Source organism: Chrysochloris asiatica, unplaced genomic scaffold (assembly GCF_000296735.1).
Source record: "Chrysochloris asiatica unplaced genomic scaffold, ChrAsi1.0 scaffold00012, whole genome shotgun sequence".
Taxonomy (NCBI): domain Eukaryota; kingdom Metazoa; phylum Chordata; class Mammalia; order Afrosoricida; family Chrysochloridae; genus Chrysochloris; species Chrysochloris asiatica.
The window spans coordinates 20105326-20128619 of record NW_006408530.1 but is presented as its reverse complement, the minus strand read 5'-3'; the positions used below and the strand labels follow the sequence as shown (position 1 = coordinate 20128619).

At 35.3% G+C, this 23294-nt stretch overlaps 1 protein-coding gene across 1 annotated transcript in view; it reads left to right on the top strand.

Moving 5' to 3' along the window:
* ARHGAP15 (Rho GTPase activating protein 15) overlaps window positions 1-23294 on the top strand; it is a 1003601-nt gene that overhangs the window by 145033 nt on the left and 835274 nt on the right. Inside the window, exon 4 of the mRNA XM_006834567.1 lies at window positions 1198-1285. Coding sequence (XP_006834630.1) covers window positions 1198-1285 — 88 coding nt within the window. The remainder of the gene's footprint in view (window positions 1-1197; window positions 1286-23294) is intronic.

Below are 23294 nucleotides of genomic sequence, written 5' to 3'. Positions count from 1 at the left end.
CAGTGCTGACCCTACAGCGCCATACCAGGAGTCCAGGATGATAGTCTGCATTAAAATTTTCCTATCATCATTTTTCTAAAGCATAGTTTTCATTGCATTTCATTATGCCATTTTATGAAGTTATCATTTCTAATTTACTTAATGAATCACTTTTTATTGGATATTTTAGGAGTAGGGTTAGAAATAATGGCACAGTCATTCTTGGATTCTTGGGATCCTGGTGTGACATTGCAGGATAAACACTGAACTGCTGACTGCAAGGTCAGTGGTTCAAACATATCAGTCATTCATTAGGAGCACTATACAGTGTCAGTAAAAGTCAGAACCGACTCAATGGCACTGAACAACAGCAACAACATTCTTGTGCATAGGACCCTTATAGTTTTTGAGATTATCTCTTTAGGAAATTTTTTAATTTTTAGAAATAGATCTAGTCTATTATATATACATTATCACATTGTTTTTGGTTAAAACATATTGTTAGATTGCATTCCAAAAACAATGTGCCGGTCAACAGTTTCACCAATGGTGCATGAGAAAATCAGTTTCTCTATACTCTCATTAACTATGATTATGATGATTCCTTTTACTCCAAAAAAATATGATAGATCAAGAAGCAAAATGAATTTAATTGTTTTTATTTGCATACCTTTGTTTTCTAGTGAAATTCAACACTATAAAACTATTTTGAACTAAGTAATAACATATTAGTTGGTGAGTTTTTCAGACTTTGAGTTACATTAAACTAGTCTTGGTGTGGCAGTGTAGGCTAATGTGCTGGACTTCAAAGTCAGTTTGAACCACAAGGTTGCTTGTTCAAGCTCACCATCTGCTCCTTGGAAACCCTATACAGGGTTGTCATGGGTTGGAATCAACTCTATGGCACTTAACAACACAACAGTTATGAACAGTAGGAGAAGAATCTCGGACTCATCTTTTACGTTATTTTTGACATGGTATAAAACTCTAGGCCCTTTATTGGTGCTGTGGTTATACACATACACACAAAATAGAATTTTTAGTAGTTGATTCCATACAATCTATATATAAGTTTTAACAACAAGAAAACTTTCAGGAAAGTCAGTTAAAAATGAAGAAGATGTTCTCTACTTCTTCCAAATGTTGCTGACACTACTTGTATGAATATTTTCTTTAACTGATCTCCTCCCCCCCCCCTTTTTTTTTTTTTTCCTTAAGGAAAAACTGGGCTACTTCCTGGATTGTTCTTTCTAGTCAAAAAATTGAATTCTACAAAGAATCCAAGCAACAGGCTTCGTCCAATATGGTAGGTAGTTCTCTGTCTATACTGCTATCATCTTTTCAGAAGTGTTGTTGACTAAAAGTTTGGTTTCATCAAAAATCACTCTAAGTTCTCCAGGCTTCCAACTCTGAAAGCAAATGGAGAAAATGACTCAATAAACTTTTAATCAGATAACAGGAAATAGAAGTTAGTGTCTGTTTTATTAAGTGGTGCATTTGGAGAATTATCACAAAATGAGATGAATGGTGAGCAGCTATCTAGTAATGGGAAGGTAACACTTTAAAATTAAGGTGCCATTTATAAATGCTTTATCCTTATTTATGAAATGATCACTAAATGCAGCAACTTGTTCAAATAATGCATTATAAAGTATGTTATAAAATGCATTAGTAATAAATGCATAAAGGATGATGCTATGGGAAGCTGTTTCAAGGAATATTATGAGACGTAAATCGTATTAAACCATGTATGTACATCTTTAATACATGAATTTAAGTTGTTATCGAGCATTCTATAAAGTGCTCCACACATTAATAAATAATAATAAACTGTTCATAAATGGCACCTTAATATGGGGTGTTACCAATGAGAAAATGCTCTAAGTTAACAAAGTGATTTTTTATCTTAGTCTAACGGTGGCATTAACTATATTCAGCTAACCTTTTTGAATATTCCTCATGACTCCATCTAATGGAGCTAATACAATTTCTGTGTCTTATAGTTATTACAAAGTGAAATTTGTAGGGTTGCTTCATTGTACCTGGAGGAGGCCCTCTCATGTGCCTACAGAGATTTGATAGGATAGTGAGGAGTCATTTGAGCTAGTTTGTGTACCTTGCTACACAAACACCAGAGCTGCCACACAATGTAGGAGAGAGTGGCCAGGCAGCATGTCTGACAACCTTCTGATCAGGAAGAGCTTGGGACAGCAGCCGACCTGCCATACTCTATCATCCTGATGGGTGACAGGAAAACGGGTTCCTGGCAGGAGTTAACTACAATGAACTAATTTGTACTGGGCAGGTAATAAAATGTTGGAGAATTCTTTGCTCTCCAGCCACTAGTTTTGTTTGCTATATAATCCTCTTTAACTAGGAAATAGAAAATTTGTTAGAAGATTTTTTTTTTTTTTTAAACGCAGATGATTTGAGTAAGAACAAAGGTAGCATTTGGCTTACTCCTGATAATTGTACTAGCCTTTATCCCTAAGTGGCTTGCTGATTTTGGAGTCTTGGTGTGGTCCAATCTGTAAACTAATTATGAATAAATTTATATATATCCATCTTTTGTATTTTTTTATTTAAACCACCTCAGAAATTTGTTTTAGGGTTTTGCTTTGTTTTTATTTTTTGGCTACAGTAAGGTTGAGATAATCATTTTAAGAAAAATAAAGTACCCCTAAGGGCAAGACACAAAACAACTCCAATCTTTTGATGGGCCCTTGTCTTCACTTAGAATGAGTTCTAAGGGGGAAAGCTGGGAAGTGGAGGAAAATCACTTGTGTGGCTGAGTTTTGCTGCTGAGAAGATGATCTTCATCCTGCTGAGTGAGAAGAATTCCATCATAGCAGAGTTTATGTAAATGTGCAGGGATAATGGGAGAGATTAGAATCCAAATTAAAGAATTTGGTTTATTTTTATTTTATTATTTTAATCTCTTCATACTAGGAGATGTAATTATCAGCTGCTTAATTTTACCCAGGTGAAAGAAAACTCCATTTCCTTTACTGGAAGGCAAACTTTGCACGTGTGCTCAATCATTGCATGCATCCTGGTCAACCTTAGAAATCGTTGAAAACTGACAGTAGCTTGTACTTTTAGAAGAAACTGGCTAGCATTTATTGGCAGTTCCTACTTATTACTTCTGGCCCTGCTTTCAACGGTCTTATGCTTTCTCCCAGACACTCACTGTCTTTAAAGTGAACGCAGGACAAACTAACTGTATTTTGTGGTACTGGGGAAGAGAATTACAGATTCATGTTTGTACTGCATGAATTGGCTTGCTAGTCATCTTCTTGGATTCATTTCTAACCAAGTATTAAAGGTCTAGTGGGATAGCCCACATTTACCAATTCCAGTCTCAGAGAAATGATACAATGATTGCCAGGACTTGATTAAAGATGCTGTGGTTTTGTTTTGAAAGAGATTTATGCTCAAGTTTCTGCATTTCCCTTGCACCCACATACACATGTCCTGTTGTTGTTCATTGTGCTTCTGGGAAAATGTCTGTCCTTTCCTCTACTGGGTCAGTAGAAAAGGCTTGAGTGAATGCAGAATGTGGTTTGAAAGAATAAATGGCATTTTAATCTTTATACAAATGATCTTTGAATGTTAATGCTTCAGATAAAGTAGCTAAGAACAGGGCTTTGAAGTCTGACCACGGGAAACTTAATTCCAGTTCTTCTAGCCTTTTTTGAGTTCAAGAATCCTCATCTGCAAAATGGGGTCTCTGCCAACAAAATTATAAGAATTGAAATTAGTTAATTAAGACAAAAACACTTAATCATCATAAAATTATTAGAATATTCCATTGTAATAGGCTTTATATTAAAATATAGAGAGCATACATTCCATAGTACATAATCTAGTTTTTGTTGTTGTTAAGTACATAATCTAGTAGTACTATAATATAATGCTTGAATTTATACAGACTTTTGTAGAAGAGCAAAACAAAGATGAAATCCACTGCCACTGAGTTACCTTTGATTCACAGTGACCCGAGAGTAGAACAGCTCCTTAAGGATTTTCAAGAAAATAGTAATTCAACAAACACCACCACACATTGCCTACAAAACATTAACGGTGTGTCAATTGGCAGCATACAGTATTATGCACAGAATACAGGAAATAAAGCCATCCATCCATTTGGGATTAAGGAGCTCTGGTAGTATAGTGGTTACGAATTGGGCTGCGGACCGCAAGGTCAGCAGTTTGAAACTACCAGCTGTTCTGCGGGAGAAAGATGAGGCTTTCTGCTCCCGTAAAGATTTATAGCTTCAGAAACCCTGTGGAGGGTCGTTATGGGTCAGAACTGACTCCACGGCACATAACAAAACAACAACCATCCATTTAGGATTAGATATGAAATCTATTATATATCCATATGTATTTTCCTGGAGTGTGCTTCTTCCTCCATCAACTAATATTCTAACCATTTCCACATAAAATCTAGCATCTAACAAAATGCTGTGTTTCATCCTACATTCCATGATTGGCTTCATTTCTTTCTCACTTCAGATCAGACAAGACATATATATATATATAAAGTTTTTATTGTGAATTGAGTGATAGTTTACATGGGAGAACATCAGCTTTACATTCATCCTATCCTATTTTGTTTCATTGAAATGATTACGGTCCCCTTCATGTATCATCAAACAACCAAAGGATACACCCCACAAGCCTGCTCCTGCTCCCCAGCCATCAGCACACAGCCCCACTGCCTCCCTGAGTCCAGAGTCTCCAGTCGCTCCATCTCTCCACGTCGTCATCTCTGCCTCCATCTCTGGTGTCACTGCTTCTCTGGATAGGGTCCCACAGTCCACTCTTCTCCCTTGATGGTCCCAGAGATCTCTGCTCCTGGACTGCAAAATTAACCACTCCCTTTGTTTTGTTACAAAATGTCTACCTTTGCATTTGCAACTCTCACAGTCAGTCCTGATAGCAATTATCAGGTTGACAGGAGTCTATTGAACATGGTCGGACTTAGCTTTCAACTTCATTGCTGTTTTTCCACCACTTTCCCTTATCAGTAGACAATGTGGTTGCCACCAAGACCACATGCCTGCTCATGTATTCCCCTTGAGTCTCAGTCTTGGAAGGGGGTTTGCTCTGAGGGAACCTGACCACTTGCCTTGATGGCTCCCCAGCATACAACTTGCTTGTTCTTGTAGTAGTCAATCAGATTGCCATTATTGTTTTTGAATTTTTCTGCTGGTCTTTCTTTCAAGAAGTATCTTCTGTTCTTCTAGCCACTCCATGCTGGTCTGCTTGTCCTTTCAAGTGGAACTTTCCCACCTCAGAAGATTCTGGATGGGGATCAGGATTCTCCCTATGGTCTTATGCAATGCAAAGGCTCCTCAGGAAGCCTCCTTCCCTGGGCAAGTTCTAGCCCCATTTTAGGTATTCCAATCAGTTATAGGCTGAAGACAGACTTACAAACTTTCTATGGTAATGTTTCTGGCTATTCCTTTATCTCCCCCTCAAGTGTCAATTTTATAATGGTATGCCAGGGAAACCAAGATTCAAAAGACAGCCAAGCATCTTAACATTATTTCCCCTCTTGTACCCATTCAAACCATGCCTCAATCCCTGTATCCCAGAGCCCTTGTTGTTCCATGGTTGAGGCTAGACAAGGTATATTTTTTATCAAAAGCAAATTTAGCCTGAAAATAGACATTTGTTGTTGCTGTTATTATGTGAGTTCATAGAATCACTTTATTTGTATAGATTAGAAGTTCATAGTCTTTGGGACCTCAGTGACCTCCTGAAGGAAAAGGACTCTAATAGGGTTTCCAAGATCATATTTTTCTTAATGTTGTTGTTAAGTCAGTTTCAACTCATAGCAGCCCTGCATTCAGTTTGTGAGGAGCAGCTGGTGAGTTTGAACTGCTGACCTTGCAGTTCAAACCAGCTTTGCAGTCCAGTGGCTACCTTACAACACCACACCAGGACTCCAAAGGATAGGATAATGTTCATATATTCTTTTTTAAATATATTCTCAGATTTATAGCACATTTAATTTTTTAAAAATAGATTTTTTTTGTAAAATAGTGTAGAAAAAACTTTTTTTAAGATATAAAAAATATGCATGTATAGTTTAACAGTTATTCTTCAACTACGTATAACCAAGCATCTAGTCCTTTTCATTGCAACCTGTTTCCTTGATTTAGACTTAACCACTAAAATGTATTTTAGTCATGATTTTATCACCTTTTATTGTTATAAATATTTGCTTATGTTTACAACCCTAGTGTAGTAGGTTAAGTGTTCAACTGCTAGATGCAAATTTAGTGGTTCTGGCCCACTAGCTGCCCTGTGGGTGAAAGATACAGTACTCTGTTCCTGACTTGGAATAGGCCAAGTTTGGAGTCCTGGTGTGGTGCTATAGGATAAGCACTGGACTATGCTACAAGGTCAGTGGTTCAAATCCACCAGCTATTCCTTAGAAACCCTGTACAGAGTCACCATAAGTCAGAACTGATTAGACAGCACTTAGCAGCAACAACAAAAATATATAGTTCATTTAGTGTGTTGTGTAATTTTATACGAATGGAATCAAAAAGTCTGTTTCCTTTCTTGCATTTTTCACTAAGTAGTATGACTTTTGTATTTTTTATTATCGCATCATTGTTTTCCCCTGGTTTGGAAATGATACATTTTGTCTCTCTTCTATTAGTGGTTAGTGTAGGATTGCAACATTTATACTTCATTTGCAAATAACTAAATTCAATAAAATTTATAACCCTATTCTAAAATATTACCTTGAAATAATTTTAATCCATTTATCCCTTTCCCAATGCATGTGCTATTTCTGGTTAGTATATTAGTTCTTTCTTTTCTTTTAAAATACTACTAGATATTATTTATCTTTCCTTGAAAAATCAAGTTTGTCTTGTATCCACCCAGTAATTGCTAGATTTCTAAAAATATTTATTTCATACTGTATCACAGACCTTCCATCAAGAATCACTTTTCCTTTTACTCAAAATATTTTCTAAGAAATTCTAAAAGTAAGAAATTTGTGATGACAAACTCTCTCATTATTTGCTTATTTTAAAAGGTCACTCTTTCTCTATCATATTAGAAATTGTGTTCTTTGGTTATAGATTTTGAGTTAGTAGTTATTTACTTCTAGCACATAAAGACATTCCACTGTTTTCTGTCATCCATTATAGTATCAAAAAGTCATCTCTTGCTCTTACTGCTGTTCTCTGGCTACTTATAATATTTTTACATTACATATAGTTTTTCAAAATTTCATCATGATGTTTCCATATGTCAACTTCTTTTTTTGTTGTTGTTTTCTTCCTTAAATACCAGGTCTCTCAAGATTATTGATTAATGTCATTACTATACTTTAAGGAATGTCGGGTTATTATTTCTTCAAATGTAGTCCCTTTTTAAAAAAATTTTTTATTATATTTCTTATGTCTTCACTTATCATAAATTTTCTTATTTTGTCCTCCGTTTTTTTTTAACGTTCCTATACTTTCCTTGCTTATTCCTATCTTTTCTTTCTTCTTTTTTTATTTCTGAGGTGCACTCCAAATAGTTTATTTTCCAAGTATTTAATTCAAGCTCCTCAACCTAAATGTTGCTTATTTGAACTAGCCATTTTGTGGGAAAAAGATATGATTTTTCTGCTCCTATAATGATTTACAGGAGCTCTGGTAGCGTAGTGGTTACGAATCGGGCTGTGAACGGTAAGGTCAGCGGTTCGAAACTACCAGTCGCTCCGCGGGAGAAAGATGAGGCTTTCTACTCCCGTAAGGATTTACACCCTCGGAAACCCTGTACAGGGTCGCTATGGGTCGGAATCGACTCAAAGGCACTTAACAACAACAACAATAATGATTTACAGCCTCATAAACCCTCTACAGGGTTGCTATGAGTCAGAACTAATTCCACGACACACAACCACCACCACAACCAATTACTCTATAAAAGATAGGCCTGGCAATATGCTTCTGTAAAGACTACAGCCAAAAAAATCGTATGAAGCACTTCTAATCTGTCACACATAGGGTTGCTATGAGTTGAAATTGATTAGAAAGCAAAAGGATTTTTGTTGTTGTCGTTGGTTTGTTCATTTTATTATGATAAATGTTGTTGTAGTTAAGTACCATTGAGTCAATTCCAACCCATAGTAGCCCTGTATAGGGTTTCTGAGGAGTAGCATGTGAGCTTGAACTGCTAACCTTGTGGTTCAAACTGACTTTGCAGTCCAGCACATTAACCCACAGTGCCATACCGTATTAAGCTTCCTTAATTTCAATTGTATTTTTTTCTAACTTACTGTGATATTTATTGTAGTTAATTTCCCCCTGCAAATAATTTCTAATATCGAACTTATTTTTGAGACTTAGAAAGCTTCAAAAGTCTTCATCTATAGTTCTGTGTCTTGAAATTCTAAAATCAGAAATATGTGTGGAGTTGTTTCTATTCATTGTTTCCTTGTGTGGCTGTTTATTTTTCACTGTGTGTTAATCATTGTTTTTGAAATATTATTATGGGAGTTTTTCCAGAGATCTAGGATAAATGTGTTCTGCTCATTTGCTTTTTAATTTTTCTCAAGTGATGTAAAAGTCACAGTGAAAGATAACTTCAAAATAATTTATGAGTTTAAAATTCTCAGGTTCTGTTTACATCCGGGTATAAATTCTTCTTCTTCTTTCCTTTGTTTTGCACTTGCATTGTTCATCATACCAAGGCAGTCTTCTTTATAGTCACTTGGGATTAGAAAAAGAGAGCAAGTGGATACTGGTTCTCTCTTATTCTATGGTAAAACCTCAGATAGGTCTTCTGTCATTATCCTGTGAAAATGATTAATCAAAGTTCAGAAGCATAGTATAACCAAATGGCCTTTTAAAAACTATAATTTTGTTTCTTATGAAGACCCCACTAACTTTCAGATTTTAATTTGTTTATGGTAATTTTAAAGATATAGTTCATTCAGCATTTTTCATTGTTTTCAGTGATAGAATTGATGCAAATAGCATAATTCCTCATTCACAATCTACCTCACCTTAATTTAAATATACATTTGATTAATCCAGTTTATGCTATTTATATAGGCCTTGGTGGGAAAAGACTTCATAAGAATATGTATTGAAATCCTATAATGAACAGCTTATTCATTAAGACTACATATATGGCATAGAGATATATCAAGAAGTAGTTTCTGCCTTAAAACAGGCCTGCCAAAAAAAAATAGAAGGAGATGAAAAAAATAGGGGACGAAATAGGGGAAGCAAAGTACACATCTGTGAAAGATTTGAACTGGGTGTTTGAAGGATGGCTATAGTTTCAACATATGGAGATTTGTGGACTGGACATTCAACTGGAGTGAAAACATGAACAATGGTAAGAAACTTAGAATGGCAGGGTCTGTGTGATAAAATAAAAGAGAAATGGTTTCTCATTTTAGCTAAAATATAAAATAAAATAACAAGATTAAGAAAAGTGCTATGGACTGAAATTTGCTACCAGGGTAAATCTTTAGCAAGGTGTGTTGGTGTACTTTAGGTATATTTTCCTTTGCACAATCTATCATGGCTATCTATTAATGAACACATACAGAACAATGTCCCTGGAGCTATGAGTCTTCAAAGGACAAGGACTATGGTAGGCCAAAAGCAGAGAAGGAAATGACTTCTAGGATTACAACAAAACTTTTGTCTCCAAAGCACTTAGATCTGGCACTAGAATTCGAAGTCCTAGAAAAGCATGCTCACACCTATCTGTCAGTTTGCTTTACTGTGATAGTTTGCAAATTGCTATGATGCTAAAAGATAGACTACCAGTATTTCTTATACCAAGAGACACAAGGAAATAATAGATAAGTTTTAACGGAGATTTCAGCCAGCGTAAACCAGAATAATAGAAAAGTCTGCTGATCTCCATTTGAAAATTAGCCAATTATCTCTGGGTTTTATGGAGAATATTAGTATATTATCAATATCGTGCTGAAGATGAGCCCACTAGGTTGGAGGGCACCACACAAGAGCCAAACAAATGGACTCAAATATACCAGTAATCAGGAAAATAGAACAAGAAAAGGTAACATTTCATTTGTTATACAAAAGATTGCCGTGAGTTGGAGCCATCTCATTGTCAGCTAATCTTGAAAGAAGCAGAAGTTGTTCTCTGGGGTTTTGATTCACATATATGCTTGAAAAATATTGTGACGAAATTATAGAAAACTTCGTTAATAAATAAAATGAAAATACAAAGCTATTGTTTCTCAATATATCATGTACATAGCTTTATACAATTCTGAAAGTGGTGTTGTTATCTCTTTAACCTTTCTTTAAAGAATTCTGCACTTTTCAATTTATACTACGTTAAAATGGTAGTTTTGGCATCCTCAAAGGAGTCCAATTGCCTTTCTTTGAAATGTTTTTGAATTTGGAAAATAAAAAGAAGTTAGAAAGGGAAACATCAGGGCTGTAGGATAAGGCTTCCCAACAAAATTCTCCTAGGATAGCTCTTGCTTCCCTTGAAGACTGTTGTGATTTTTAAAACATTCCTTGGGTAAAAATATCCTGTGTTTTTTCTCATCAGTGCAGTTTTCCTAAAATTTCTCCATAATAAGACCCCATGATAGTCCTGTGTCTTTGAAAGAAAATCTATCAAGATTTCCCCTTTGGAGTCCCCCAAAACAGTCACCATTACCTTCTGAGTTGATGTCTCTGCCTTGAATTTATGCCCTAGAAATCCATAGTTTTAATTCAACCTTGCTCTGTGGATCATACTAATAAATCCAAGACTCAACCCTAGTTACAACTTGTTCTACAAAATTATCTTCATTTGCTTCAATCTTATTTAAAAGACTGATGGAAAGATCAGCTCTTTGAGCCAGCTGATCTTTGCACATGATTTTGACAGCCTAAAGGTTGCTGAGGTAAAGATAGTTGCTTAATCTTATAAATGTGGAACCATGTATGATCCCAACTTCAGTAGCAATCATATCAGTGGTGAATTTACAATCTTCTTTTAGAGCCAGTTTCTAGAAGTTAGTTCCAGTTCCATTATTTGTCAATATTTCTTCTTTTGGCTCATCTTTGGCGTTCTCCTGACCTTCATTGAAATACTTGATCCAACTACACACTATTGTTTTTATGAGAACTGCATTCCTTTAATCTTGCAAAGCTTCAATGGTTTAGGAAGATGTCCACTTGAGTTTTCTTAAAAATTTGTTAAGCTGTGCCCACAAAATCATTTTTTTCTACAGCTCAAAGAGTGCTTTTTGTCTGTGGTGCTGTGGGTTAATGCACCAGATTGCAAAGCCATTTGAACTGCAAGGTCGGTGGTTCAAACTCACCAGCTGCTCCTTGGAAACCCTATACAAGGTTGCTATGGCTTGGAATCAAATCAATGGCACTTAACAACAATGATAACAATGGAACCTGGTGTAGTACTGTGAGTTAATGTGCTGGACTGCAAGGTCAATTTGAATCACAAGGTTGGTGGTTCAAACTCACCAGCTGCTCCTCGGAAACCCTATAGAAATCCTATACAGGGTTACTATAAGTTGGAAACGACTCTATAGCACTTAACAAAAACAACAAAAAAATGAAACCTGATGTGTGGCATTGTGAGTTAATGTGCTGATCTACAAAACTGGTTTGAGCTGCAAGATCAGTAGTTCAATCTCACCGGTTGCTCCTCTGAAATCGTATTCAGGGTTGCTTTGGGTCAAAACTGACTCATCCACAATTAACAATGACAAGACTGGTATGGTGTTGTAGGATAAACACTCAACCACAAGGTTGGTTTGAAGCGCAAGGTCAAGTTGGAAGATTTCAACAGCAATTAACAACAAGAATGAGGCAGTGTTTCGGTTGTGCATAAGGTCACTCTGAATCAGAACCAACTAGATAATACTTAACAACAATGTGACTAAGATAAGGATATAACTGAGAGAACTTATTTCCCTGAAGAAGGAAATAACTTGGTAAAGTGATGGGTCAGTGAAAAAGAAGACACCCAATGAGATAGATTGACCCAGTGGCAGCAACAGTGGACTCAAAGTTAATAAAAATTATGCTGGTGCAAGACTGGACAGTATTCCTGTTGTGCATAGTGTTGCTATGAGTAGGGACTGACTTGATGGCACCTAACAACAACAACAAGAGTTTTCAGAAACATGCTTTCAGAAGTAAGACATTAGTTTCTTTTCTTTTCTTTTTTTTTTTACATGAAATCGAGGACTTGTTAAATTATTTTGAGACATAGTCTACAAGTTTATACAGGTAGTTGAAAGCAACAAGATCTCTTGTCTCACTGACAGAGAAAATAGCAAAAAATGTCTAAGATTGCCTATTTTGTTATTCAACTTTAGTAAAATGAGCAAATCATAGGACATCTCCTTGCTCACAAAGTAAATTTCTTCTATGTCTTTGAGTCCTGGTGTAGAACTGTGGGCTAATATGCTGGACTGCAAAGTCAGTTTGAACACCAAGTTTGGTGGTTCAAGCTTACCAGTCGCTCCTTGGAAACCATATACAGGGTCACTATGGTTTAGAACAGACTTAATGGCACTTAACAACAACAACAACAATCATCAAGAACAGTGAACCACAAGCACTAATTAAAGAACGCGATGTATCTAATGCTGATGCACTGTAGGATGCCTGCAACAACAAAATGACAAATTTGTGAAAGTAAAATGATGTGCTTTAGCGAAAAGATGAACACCGTTTTCAGTCAGGAAGCTATTCATGAATTGCTGAGTATTCTGTAAAAAATGAAAATGGAATGACTTTGTAAAGTGAATGTTAAGTCCTTATTGAGACCCCTGCTCAAAAAGGATATGAAAAAACAAGGGACAAATGTAGCTTTATCAGCCTTTGTCTAATTAGGGAATTTTTTATCTCTGTTAATATTTTAATTCTAATAATGATGGTGCCTTTGCAAATTGAGCATGGTTATCACTGATTGAGTGTTCAATATATCCTAGATTATGCCATCATGTAACCTTATCATGTGGGTAATAATTAGAAAGAAATCATTGTCCCAAATCTGGAGAATCAAAAGTGAAGATGGTAAGAGGAAAGAAAAAGAAGTAAATTATATTATACTGTTCTAGTAACATAAACTTTGTAATAATAAATTGAAATCAAGAGATTTGATATTGATATAAATTAAGTAATATTCTCTGCTTATAATTTCTCAAGATTTGGCCCTTAACTACATAAATTCTGTATCTTACATAATTTTTAATAACCACAAAAATCTATGAAATTGATACATGCTTTATAAATAGTTAATAACTTACTGTCCCTCAATAAACCTCACCTAAGACTGTCTCAGAAGTGAACTCTATTAATTGTGAAACTTGATGCTGGTATATCATTTTGACCAATGTAATATATTGGATTTAGAGCTTGCATTTTATCTAAGGTAAAATGACTTATACCCCACAGTACATTGTTGTTGCTGGTTGTTTGTTTTTTAATTTAGAAAATATGTACTTAGTTTTTTTTAAATAAAAAATTTGCTACTACATTGCTGTATTGAATTGTTCTGGGAAGCACTATACCAGAGTAGTTAGATAAATGTGCTTTCAAGTCAGACTACCTGGGTTAGAATTCTGAGGTTCACATTTTATTTGCTATTATAATCTTTGGTTACCCCAACTTCAATATGGGATTAATAAGAGTATAAACTGCAAAGAGTTCTTCTGAAGTTATGTGAGATAATATATGTAAAATTCCTGACAAATAGCTAATATTTTAAAAAGTGTATTTTTCATTGTTACATGAAGCAATAGACTATAGTAGTTAAGAAAACATACTTTAGAACCAAATCCCCAATTTGTCATTTAATAGATATCTAAATTTTTGTTGTTATTGTTAAGTGCTGTCAAGTCAGTTCTGACTCATACAGCATCCCTGTGTAGGGTTTCTGAGGAGGGACTGGTAGGTCTGAACTTCTGACCTTGTGTTTGTGGTAGGTAGTCAAGTGCTTATCATACAGTGCCTTGTTAGGACTTATTTTTTGTGGACTTAAAATCCTTTTGTCTTAATCATCTTAATAATAATAGGGAGACTCACCAGGTAGGGGAGCCATACTAGGTATCCAATTATAAAACAAAATTTCTGCAGAATTTCCTTTCTCACTCATATCATATAGTTCAAAACAAATATTCCTGGTAAGGTCTTTCCTGCCCAATGAATCTCTACCTTTGCTTCTGCATCTTTAACAGCAGATGCAGTTGGGGTAAGGAGAACATGGGAAGGTCTGTATATTTTTTAAACCTTAAACTTGGAAGTTTTTAATATCATATTTGCTCAAATTCCAGTGGTAAGAATGGGCAATATGGCCACATGTTGATACCGAGAGAGGTGGAATAAAACAAAATGGAGTCTCTGACCAGTGGGCTGTTTCCCAGTGACCACACTATAGATTTTTGAAGTGGGAGCCTAAAGTTTGGTGGCAAACTAGCCATCTCTGCCAAGAGATTGTAGAAAACAAAGCCTTAATGAAATGTCCATGCATTCTTTTGGAGGCACACATCCAGGACAGAGAAAGCAATGTAAAAATGAAATGAGGTACACAATGATGAGAAGGTGGTGTGTTGCCATGGTGCCCAAAGACTCGATGGCACTTACCAACAACAAATACAACTTGCTGGGCAGGTGAACCACTCAATTTGTCAAGAAGCTGCCAAGCAACAGTCTAGAAGAATCTTGAAACCTTGAAACAGTCCTTAAGAGGTAGAAAGGATAGGTGGAATTTATCTGCCATGTTTGTTCCCATCACCTACTTCTCATGTGTTAAAGTTCACCATTAAGAGCATTAACTTGTCCGCAATGTATGAACTTTAGGCACACCACTAAGCAGCTTCTAAGAAAGCCAGATTCTATATTTGAAAAGTGACTTTTCATCCAAAAAGTGGTGGGAGGTGTCAAAAGTCTGAATGTACTCTGGTAGCATGAATGAAAGGTCTAGCATTCCTAAAATGTGACTGATCATCTTCAGGAGGAGGTACCATACAGACAGCTGAGGGGTAGGGACCTAAAGGAGGGACTCAAAGATGATACCTGATGCATTAAAAATGTATCCAAGGCTTATAGTATTAAATTAGATTTTATATAATGTAAATGAAAAACAATATCCCCCAACAGCAAAATAACACTACCTAGAAACTGTTATATCTATTATACCCTAAATTTGATTCAGAAATAAATTTAGTAGGTGTTATTTCTTGAAAAGGTGAGAATACTTTCTCCTCCAAAAACAAAAACAAAAAAGCAACCCACAAAGTTATATTTTTCTGAAAATCTGGTTTGATTCGAGATCATGTAACATACTGAGAAATTTCACTGTAGAAAGAATTTCTGTTATTATTAACATCATTTATATTCATATATATAAAACCCACATCTTATAATCAAAGTATTCTCTTCTATGTTGACAGGGACCATACTTTAGACATTAATAAGATCAGGTATCCATCCATCCAGCACTGTTGCCTAAATCATTTTGCCCAAATGAGAATTTATAAATGAGTTTTATCCTCCTCCATGAACAATTTTCCAGAATCAAAACCAGTTAGCTGATAAAACTTAATTCCCCTAAACAGATTTTGTGTTTCATGTTTCAAAATGATGAGGACAATCCTGAGTCTATATTCTGGAGTTGCAATTAATCCAAAATAAAAAATGGTAGCTAATAATGTATTTCATAAAATCTGACCTTATCTTAAAAAAAAAAAAAAAAAATCACAGTTGTAAGTGTATGGGCATGAATGTTTCAATGATTTGTTGCCTACATACAGGCCTAGTCTTCATCATTGAAAATACCACGTAACAAAACAGAATCTGGCCTTTGAGATTTTCTTAATGTACATTAAAAGACTATGAACTCCAAATTTACCATACAGAATAATGGGAAACTTAATATCAAAGGTTTACTCTAAGTCAGAGAAAAAAAAGTATTATAAAGAGATATCCCATCTATTCCAGCTATTACTGGAAACTGATAATGAAGATAATAATAAAAATCAGAAGTGGACAAGATCTAGGATCAATTTTTAATGAACTATACAGTGATTCACAAAGAGGCTTTTATGTTTTATTGCCCAGAAACAGTAACTTTTAAATAATCCTATTTAAATATTTTAAATATCAGTCATTCCTATTTTAAATTTATTTCAAGAAAAGTTATAATATGTACATTCTTGAATTTAAATCCATATTTAGTCAATTTTAAAGAGTATATTTTTATAATGATGTACAATATGATCCATTGGCATCGTGCAGTTCATTAGCAGAAGTTTTCCTGTGTGTTTTAGCAATAGAATCAGAAATATATTTTCTATTAAAGGATTCTTTAACTTTAGGCTTCTTGAATAAAATCTTGATTATCTTCCAAAGAAATTCTACAACTTTCTGAACAACTTATCCAAGGTTTAGGAACTCTGAAAATATGGAGAATTTTCCCTTCTGATACCTTTAATCCCTTCAATCTCTAGGACTTTTTGCTTTAGGTTAGTCAAAATGAATTACTGATTAGTAGCATTTTTATAACATTAATTTATATCTACTATTTTATTGTTCTTTTATTAAATAAAATATGTGTGTGTGTGTGTGTGTTTACAGAAAGAAACCTCATTGTTTTAGCTTTCTTCAAATTAATTTATTCTTTTTCTTTCACACTTCTGAATTTGCCCCGAATCTCTGTCACTTGCTTTGATTGTACTGTATGATTGGTTTTTACTAATCTAAATGAAAATGTTGTATCTTTATTCGATTATGCAGTTTCCATTTTATAATTTATTATTATGAGGTGTATTAAGCGCTTGACCTCAAGGTCAGTTTGAACAGCAAAATCAGAGGTTCAAACTCACCAGCTGCTCCTCAGAAAGCCTACACAGGGTCACTATGAGTCTGAACTGACTATGACACTTAGCAGTAACAACAACAATTCATTGTTATTTACTAATGCGCTGGAAATAATGTTGGTATTGGCTTTTGTAATTCTGTAATTTCAGAGTCCTTTCAATAATTCAAAAATATTTGTTGAATGCTCTATTTATCCAGTGTTTCTAGATTTTGTGAAAAAAAAAAAGGGGGTAATAACAAAAGCTCAGCTTGTTTGGAGAGCTTATTATATAGCCTGGGGGAAGAAACACACTAAAAAGAAAGTCATAAGTTGTGTGTAACCAGAGTTTTAACAAATAGTGTTTCAAAATAGGGAAATGGTCATATAGCTAAGTGTGCCTCCAGAGGTAAGGAAAGCCTTACAGAGGTTTTTTTTTGCAGCTGTCTCACAGAAGCTAAGCAGAATTAGAACATATGGCATGCAAGAATGGTGGGTTAAAAAGAAATAATTCCAAGTGAAAAGGGTGCCTACATCCTCATATCAGAAGTGTCTTATCACTGTCATTAGGTACCATCCAGACTGTTCCAAGTCATAGTAACCCTACATGCAACAGAACAAAATCCTGCCCAGTCTGCACCACCCCTACAATAATTGCTTGAGCTGTTGTTGTGACCATTGTGTCAATCCATTTTGTTGAGGGTCTTTCTCTTTTTCACTGACTCTCTACTTTGCTAAGCACAATGTCCTTCTCCTGAAACCCATCCTTCTGATAACATGCCCAAAATACATGAGACAATGTCTCATCACCCTTGCTTCTAATGAGCATTCTGGCTATACTTCTTCTAATATTTGTTTATTCTTCTAGTAGTCCATGATATATTCAATATCCTTCACTAGCATTATAATTCAAATACATCAATTATTATTCAGTCTTACTCATTGTCTAGCATTCACATGCATATGAGAGGATGGAAAACACCTGATGGGACACTTTAGTCCTCAGTACCAAATGAAGAGCTATAAAAGTATGTTACATTTGAGAAACTTTCATAAATGGAATAGAAGAATGTACGGAACTGGGAAGGCTAGTTAAGGAGTGTTTGTAATTTCGTATGAAAAAAATTCAGACATCATTCAATAGACAATAATAGATTTTAAAAAATAAAGAATTATGTCCAAATTATTTCATATGGAGTTACAAGCATCACAATCATCCTTTTCAGGGACATTCATTTTCTTATTCTTCTACACATCATTTTGTAGATAACAGGATTTTCAGAAGAAATATGATGAATTTTGTATTTTAGAAAAAAAAAACATTTGAAATGTGGAGAACAGATTGAAAACCTCTAGACTGACTAAAGAGGAAACAACTAGGAGGGAAGGTCTCAGAAGTAAGTTTCCAATAAGTTTGTGATAATGGTATGGGGAAAATAATATTTGTAGCTTTATATTGTGAGTGAGGATGAATAAGAGACCAGTTAAGATATTTTCAGGTAGAATGACTAATTAACCAAAATCAGTAAATAAACAGAAGCAATTATAAGGGCAAAATAATGATTTTATTAAGATGTCTGTGCTCATCTTAATGGAAATACAGTTTGGGCATATGGAATGAGATGGGAGACAGAAGAGGCCTTCGAAAAGCCACCATGTTTTAGATGAGGGATCAAATCAAGGTTAAAAGCAAAACCAAAGGAATAGTATGAACTGTAAAATAGAATTTAGGCATGGAAGAGTAACCTAGGGATTACCAACATTTAAGAAGTGATTAGGGGATGATAAGCCAGTGATTGAAACATAGTATTAAAGGTAAAAGAGCTTAAAGATAAAATAGTTCATTAGTTGAGGGTCTAGATCATTTTAAGAAGTACAAACAGAACCTAATAGTACAGAAAGTTTAAGTAGGATGTTGAGTATAAAGAAGGCATCAAACTTGTTGACCTTAGTAATTAAGATGCTTTCAATTAGTCAAAGAAGAGGTAAAAATCAGACTGCAATATATTGAGAAGAGAATGGAGCATGAGAAGTCATGGAGTATGACTATAGAAACTCTTTCAAGAATCCTGACAATTAAAAAAAATTAGGTAAGATTAAGGAGACTGAAATTATAAGGTTGATGCTTATTTTTATGCAGGAGTCATAGAACATGGTTATGGGGTTAAAGAGAATCTATTTGATCGTGAGACTGAGGAAAGGTGGAATGAAGATACAACTCAGGAAATAGGGGCAGTATTGGATGGAACTGTGTATTAAATAGGAAAATACTTGAGCAAGAGCAATATTTCTTTCTCTGTGACAAAGCAGGACATGTCTTATGAGTTAATTGTGCACTATGTAGTGCTGACAAGAGTTAATTTTGATGATCAAAGACCACTATCTTGCCCAGGTATAGTAATCCATTAGACAGATAAACCAGAGTTATAGGCCTAGGTCCAGAATTCTGAAAGCCTGAAGCAAAAGTGAGAAAAGGTGACCCTTACAACCAATGTGGAAACAAAAAATACTAACACTAATTCTTTGACCTTCAAAGGAAACAATATTATGTTGTGGTCCATATGGTTTTCACTGACTCATTTTCAGATGTAGATCACTACACGTTTCTTAGTCTGTGTTAGTCTGAAAGCCCTATTGAAACCTGTCCATCATGAGTAATTCTGCTTATATTTGAAATATCAGTGGTACAGCTTCCAGCATCATAGCAAAATGCAAGTCACCAAAGCATAACAAACTAACAGATGCGTAGCAGACAACTGACTCAAACATAACAACGATTATACAGATTGCTCAGGCTGTGTTTCATTCTGTTCCACATAAAGTCTCAATGAGGTGGAGCAGACATGACAACTAACAACAATAATAGCAGTAGGACAGAAAGACTGGATATGGAGGAGAGGACGAGTAATAGATTGTGATAAAGAACTTGGACTTGGAGTCAAGTAGAACCAAATTTTCTCCCCTGTATGCTCTACCATATTCATTGATAGATTTGCATCCCCATATACATATGTAGAAATATCCACTGTCAAATCTATATTTATTTGTGGATGTAGTGCCATTTGCCTTCCCACATCTGTTCAACTTGTATGTCTATTTGTATATCAGCTCATAGATTATTGTCACTACTGTTATTGCAGGATTGTGCATGTAATAGTATGAGGGGGTCTTTAAAATGTTCATGAAAGATGGATATTATGAAAAAAACTATGCATGGATTTCAATTTTTTGCCCCAAAATAAATTCATGCTAACTTGCTATACTATAACATGTCTGAACAAAATCTAGTTTGAGGCACTAAGAAGGATAAGATAATAGTTTAAAAAGTGCCTCTGTCAGAACATCTGATTTCTACAAAAATTGAAGCAATAACAAACCTCAAATTTATAGTGATGCTTAGGTGAAAGAATCATGATATCACTGCTGCTTTATGGAAAGTTTATGGGGATAATGCCCCAAGGAAATCAGCAGTTTACAAATGGACATTTTGTTTTGAGAATGGATAAAGACATTGTTGAAGATAAAGTCTGCAGTAGCAGATTATCCACATCGATTTGTGAGCAAAAATTTGTCTGGTTTGTGCCTTAACTGAAGAGAAAACCTAACCAACATCACAGGGATCTCAATTGCTTCCTTTTACAGAATTCTGGTTGAAAAATTTAAATTGGGCAAACTTTCTGCTCAGTGGGTGTCAAGCTATTGCATCTAAATCAGTTGTAGACAAGAGCAGAGCTTTCAATTGAAATTTTAAACAAGTGGTATCAAGTGCAGTCCTGGTGTGGTGCTAAGGGTGAACACTGAACTGCTAACTGAAAGGTTGATGGTTCAAACCCACCAACTTCTCCTTAGAAACCCTATACAGGTTCACAATGTGTCAGAATTGACTCAATCACACTTAATGACAATGATCAAGATCTTGAAGTGTCTCTTCTAAGAATAGTAACAGGAGATGAACCACAGGTTTACCAGTGGTAAATCAAAACAATGGCTACCTACAGGTGGAAGTAGTTCAGCCAAAACAAAAGTACATCTGGCAAGAGCACAGGTCATGGTAACAGTTTTTGGATGCTCAAGGTGATTTGCTTGTGGTCACCTTTTTTAAGGAACTCTGATGGTGCTGTGGGTTAGGCTATGAGTTAGTTGTTTGGCTGCTAACAGCAAGATCAGCAGTTCAAACCCACCAGCTGCTCTATAGGAGAAAGACAAGAATGTCTACTCCCATAAGTACTTACTTTATCAGAAACCCTAAGAAACAGTTTACTCTGTTTTGTAGGGTCACTGGAGTCCTGTGTGGTGCTGTAAGACAAGCACTGGACTGCTAACCAAAAGGTTGGCAATTATAACCTACCAGCCACTCCTCAGAAACCCTATACATGGTTGTTATGAGTCAGAACCTACTTGACAACACTTAACAACAACAATACCGTAGGGTCGCTATGAATCTGATCTGACTTGATGGCAGTGCATGGTTGGTGAGTATCACCTTCTTTAAACTGTTAAAAAAACAAAAATGTCACTTGGAAGACTAAGGTGTATATGAACCAAGCCATGATGTCTTCAACTACCTCATAGACATGTAAATCTGGACAGTAAATAAGGAAGACTAGAAAATAATTGATGCGTTTGTTTAATGCTGGTGGCAATGAATATCAAGCATATAATGAAGTGCCAGAAGAATAAACAAATCTGTGTTGGGAGAAGTGCAACCAGAATGCTCCTTTGTAGCAAGAATGATGAGACTCCATCTCATTTAGCTGGATATGTTATTAGAAAGGACTTGTTTCTGGAGTCATCACTCATCTGTCAGTTTCTCATATTGTGGTGGCTTGTATGTTGTGGTGGCTTGTATGTTGTGGTGGCTTATGTGTTGTGGTGGCTTGTATGTTGCTACCTGCCAATTGACTGGAAGAGATCCATATTTGTGCTTATTCCAAAGAAAGGTGACCCAAAGGAATGTGGAAATCATCAGACAATATCACTGATATCCCATGTAAGTAAAGTTTTAATAAAGGTAATACCAAACTGGCTACAACCATACATTAACACACAACTTCCAGAAGTTCAGGCCAGATTAAGAGGATGTGGAATGAGTGTTATGATCACTGACATCAGATGGATCTTGTATGAAAGTAGAGAATATCAGAAAGATGTTTACCTGTATTTTGTTGACTGTACAAAGGCTTTTAATTGTGTGGATCATGACAATCTATGGAAAACATTTCAAAGTACGAGTATTCAAGAACACTTAATTGTGCTCATGAAGAACCTGTAAATAGACCAAGAGGCATTTGTTCAAACAGAACAAGGGAACACCAAATGGTTTAAAATTAGGAAAGATGTGTGGCAGGGTTGTATTCGTTCACCATATTTATTCAATCTGTAGGCTGAGCAAATAATCTGAGAAGCTGTATTATATAAAGAAAAATGTGGCATTAGGATTGGAGGAAGACTCATTACAACCTGCAATATGCAGATGATGCAACCTTGCTTGCTGAAAAGGAAGAAGACTTAAAATACTTACTGATGAAGATCCAAGACCACAGCCTTCAGTGTGGGTTGCATTTCAATATAAAGAAAACAAAATCCTCCCCTCTGGACCAATAAACAACATCCATATAAATGGAGAAAAGATTAACCTTGTCAGAGTTCATTTTGCTCAGATCAATCACCAACACTCACGGAAGCAGCAGCCAAGAAATCAAATGATGAAATCTTATGGTGCACATAAGTTTCTAATTTTTAGTATGTCCCAATCATCTCTTTTGTTTGTGCAATTTTCTCAATGCACAGTGTTTTGTAGTCTGTGTGTGCTCTGTATTAGATCCCTTAAACGTGTCCCTATTTTTTCATTGATGACCTTTATAATTCTGGGATTTACATTTAGAACTTTAATCCTTGCTAAAATGGTTTTTATTTACAGTGTGATTTAAAGGTCTTGTCTCAATCTTTGGATATTGATTTCCAGTTCTGCTAGAACCATCTGTTGAAGAGACTATATCCTCCCTATACTTTGGCCCTTTGTCAAAGATCAGTTGACTGTCTATGGATGGGTTAATTTCTGGATTCTGAATCCTCTTTCATAAATCTATGTCTCTTTCATTGTACCAGTACCCGACTGTTTTGGCCACTGTGGCCATGTAGTAAATTTTGAAATCAGGGAGTGAGAAGCTGCCAAATTTTTTCTTCTTCTTAAGCAATGCTTTGCTTATCCTGGGTCCCTTTTCTTTCCATATGAAGTTTGTAATTGTATTTTCCATCTCTTTAAAGAATGTCATTGGAATCTGAATTGGGATTGGGTTTATGTGCAGATTGCTTTGGGCAATATTGACATTTTCACAATGTTAAGTCTTCTTATCCAGGAGCATGGTATATTCTTCCATTTTTGTAAATTTCTTTTGGTTTCTTATAGTAGTGTTTTGTAGTTTACTTTGATTAGATCTTTTGTTTCTCTGGTTACATTTACTCTATTTATATTTCATTCTTTG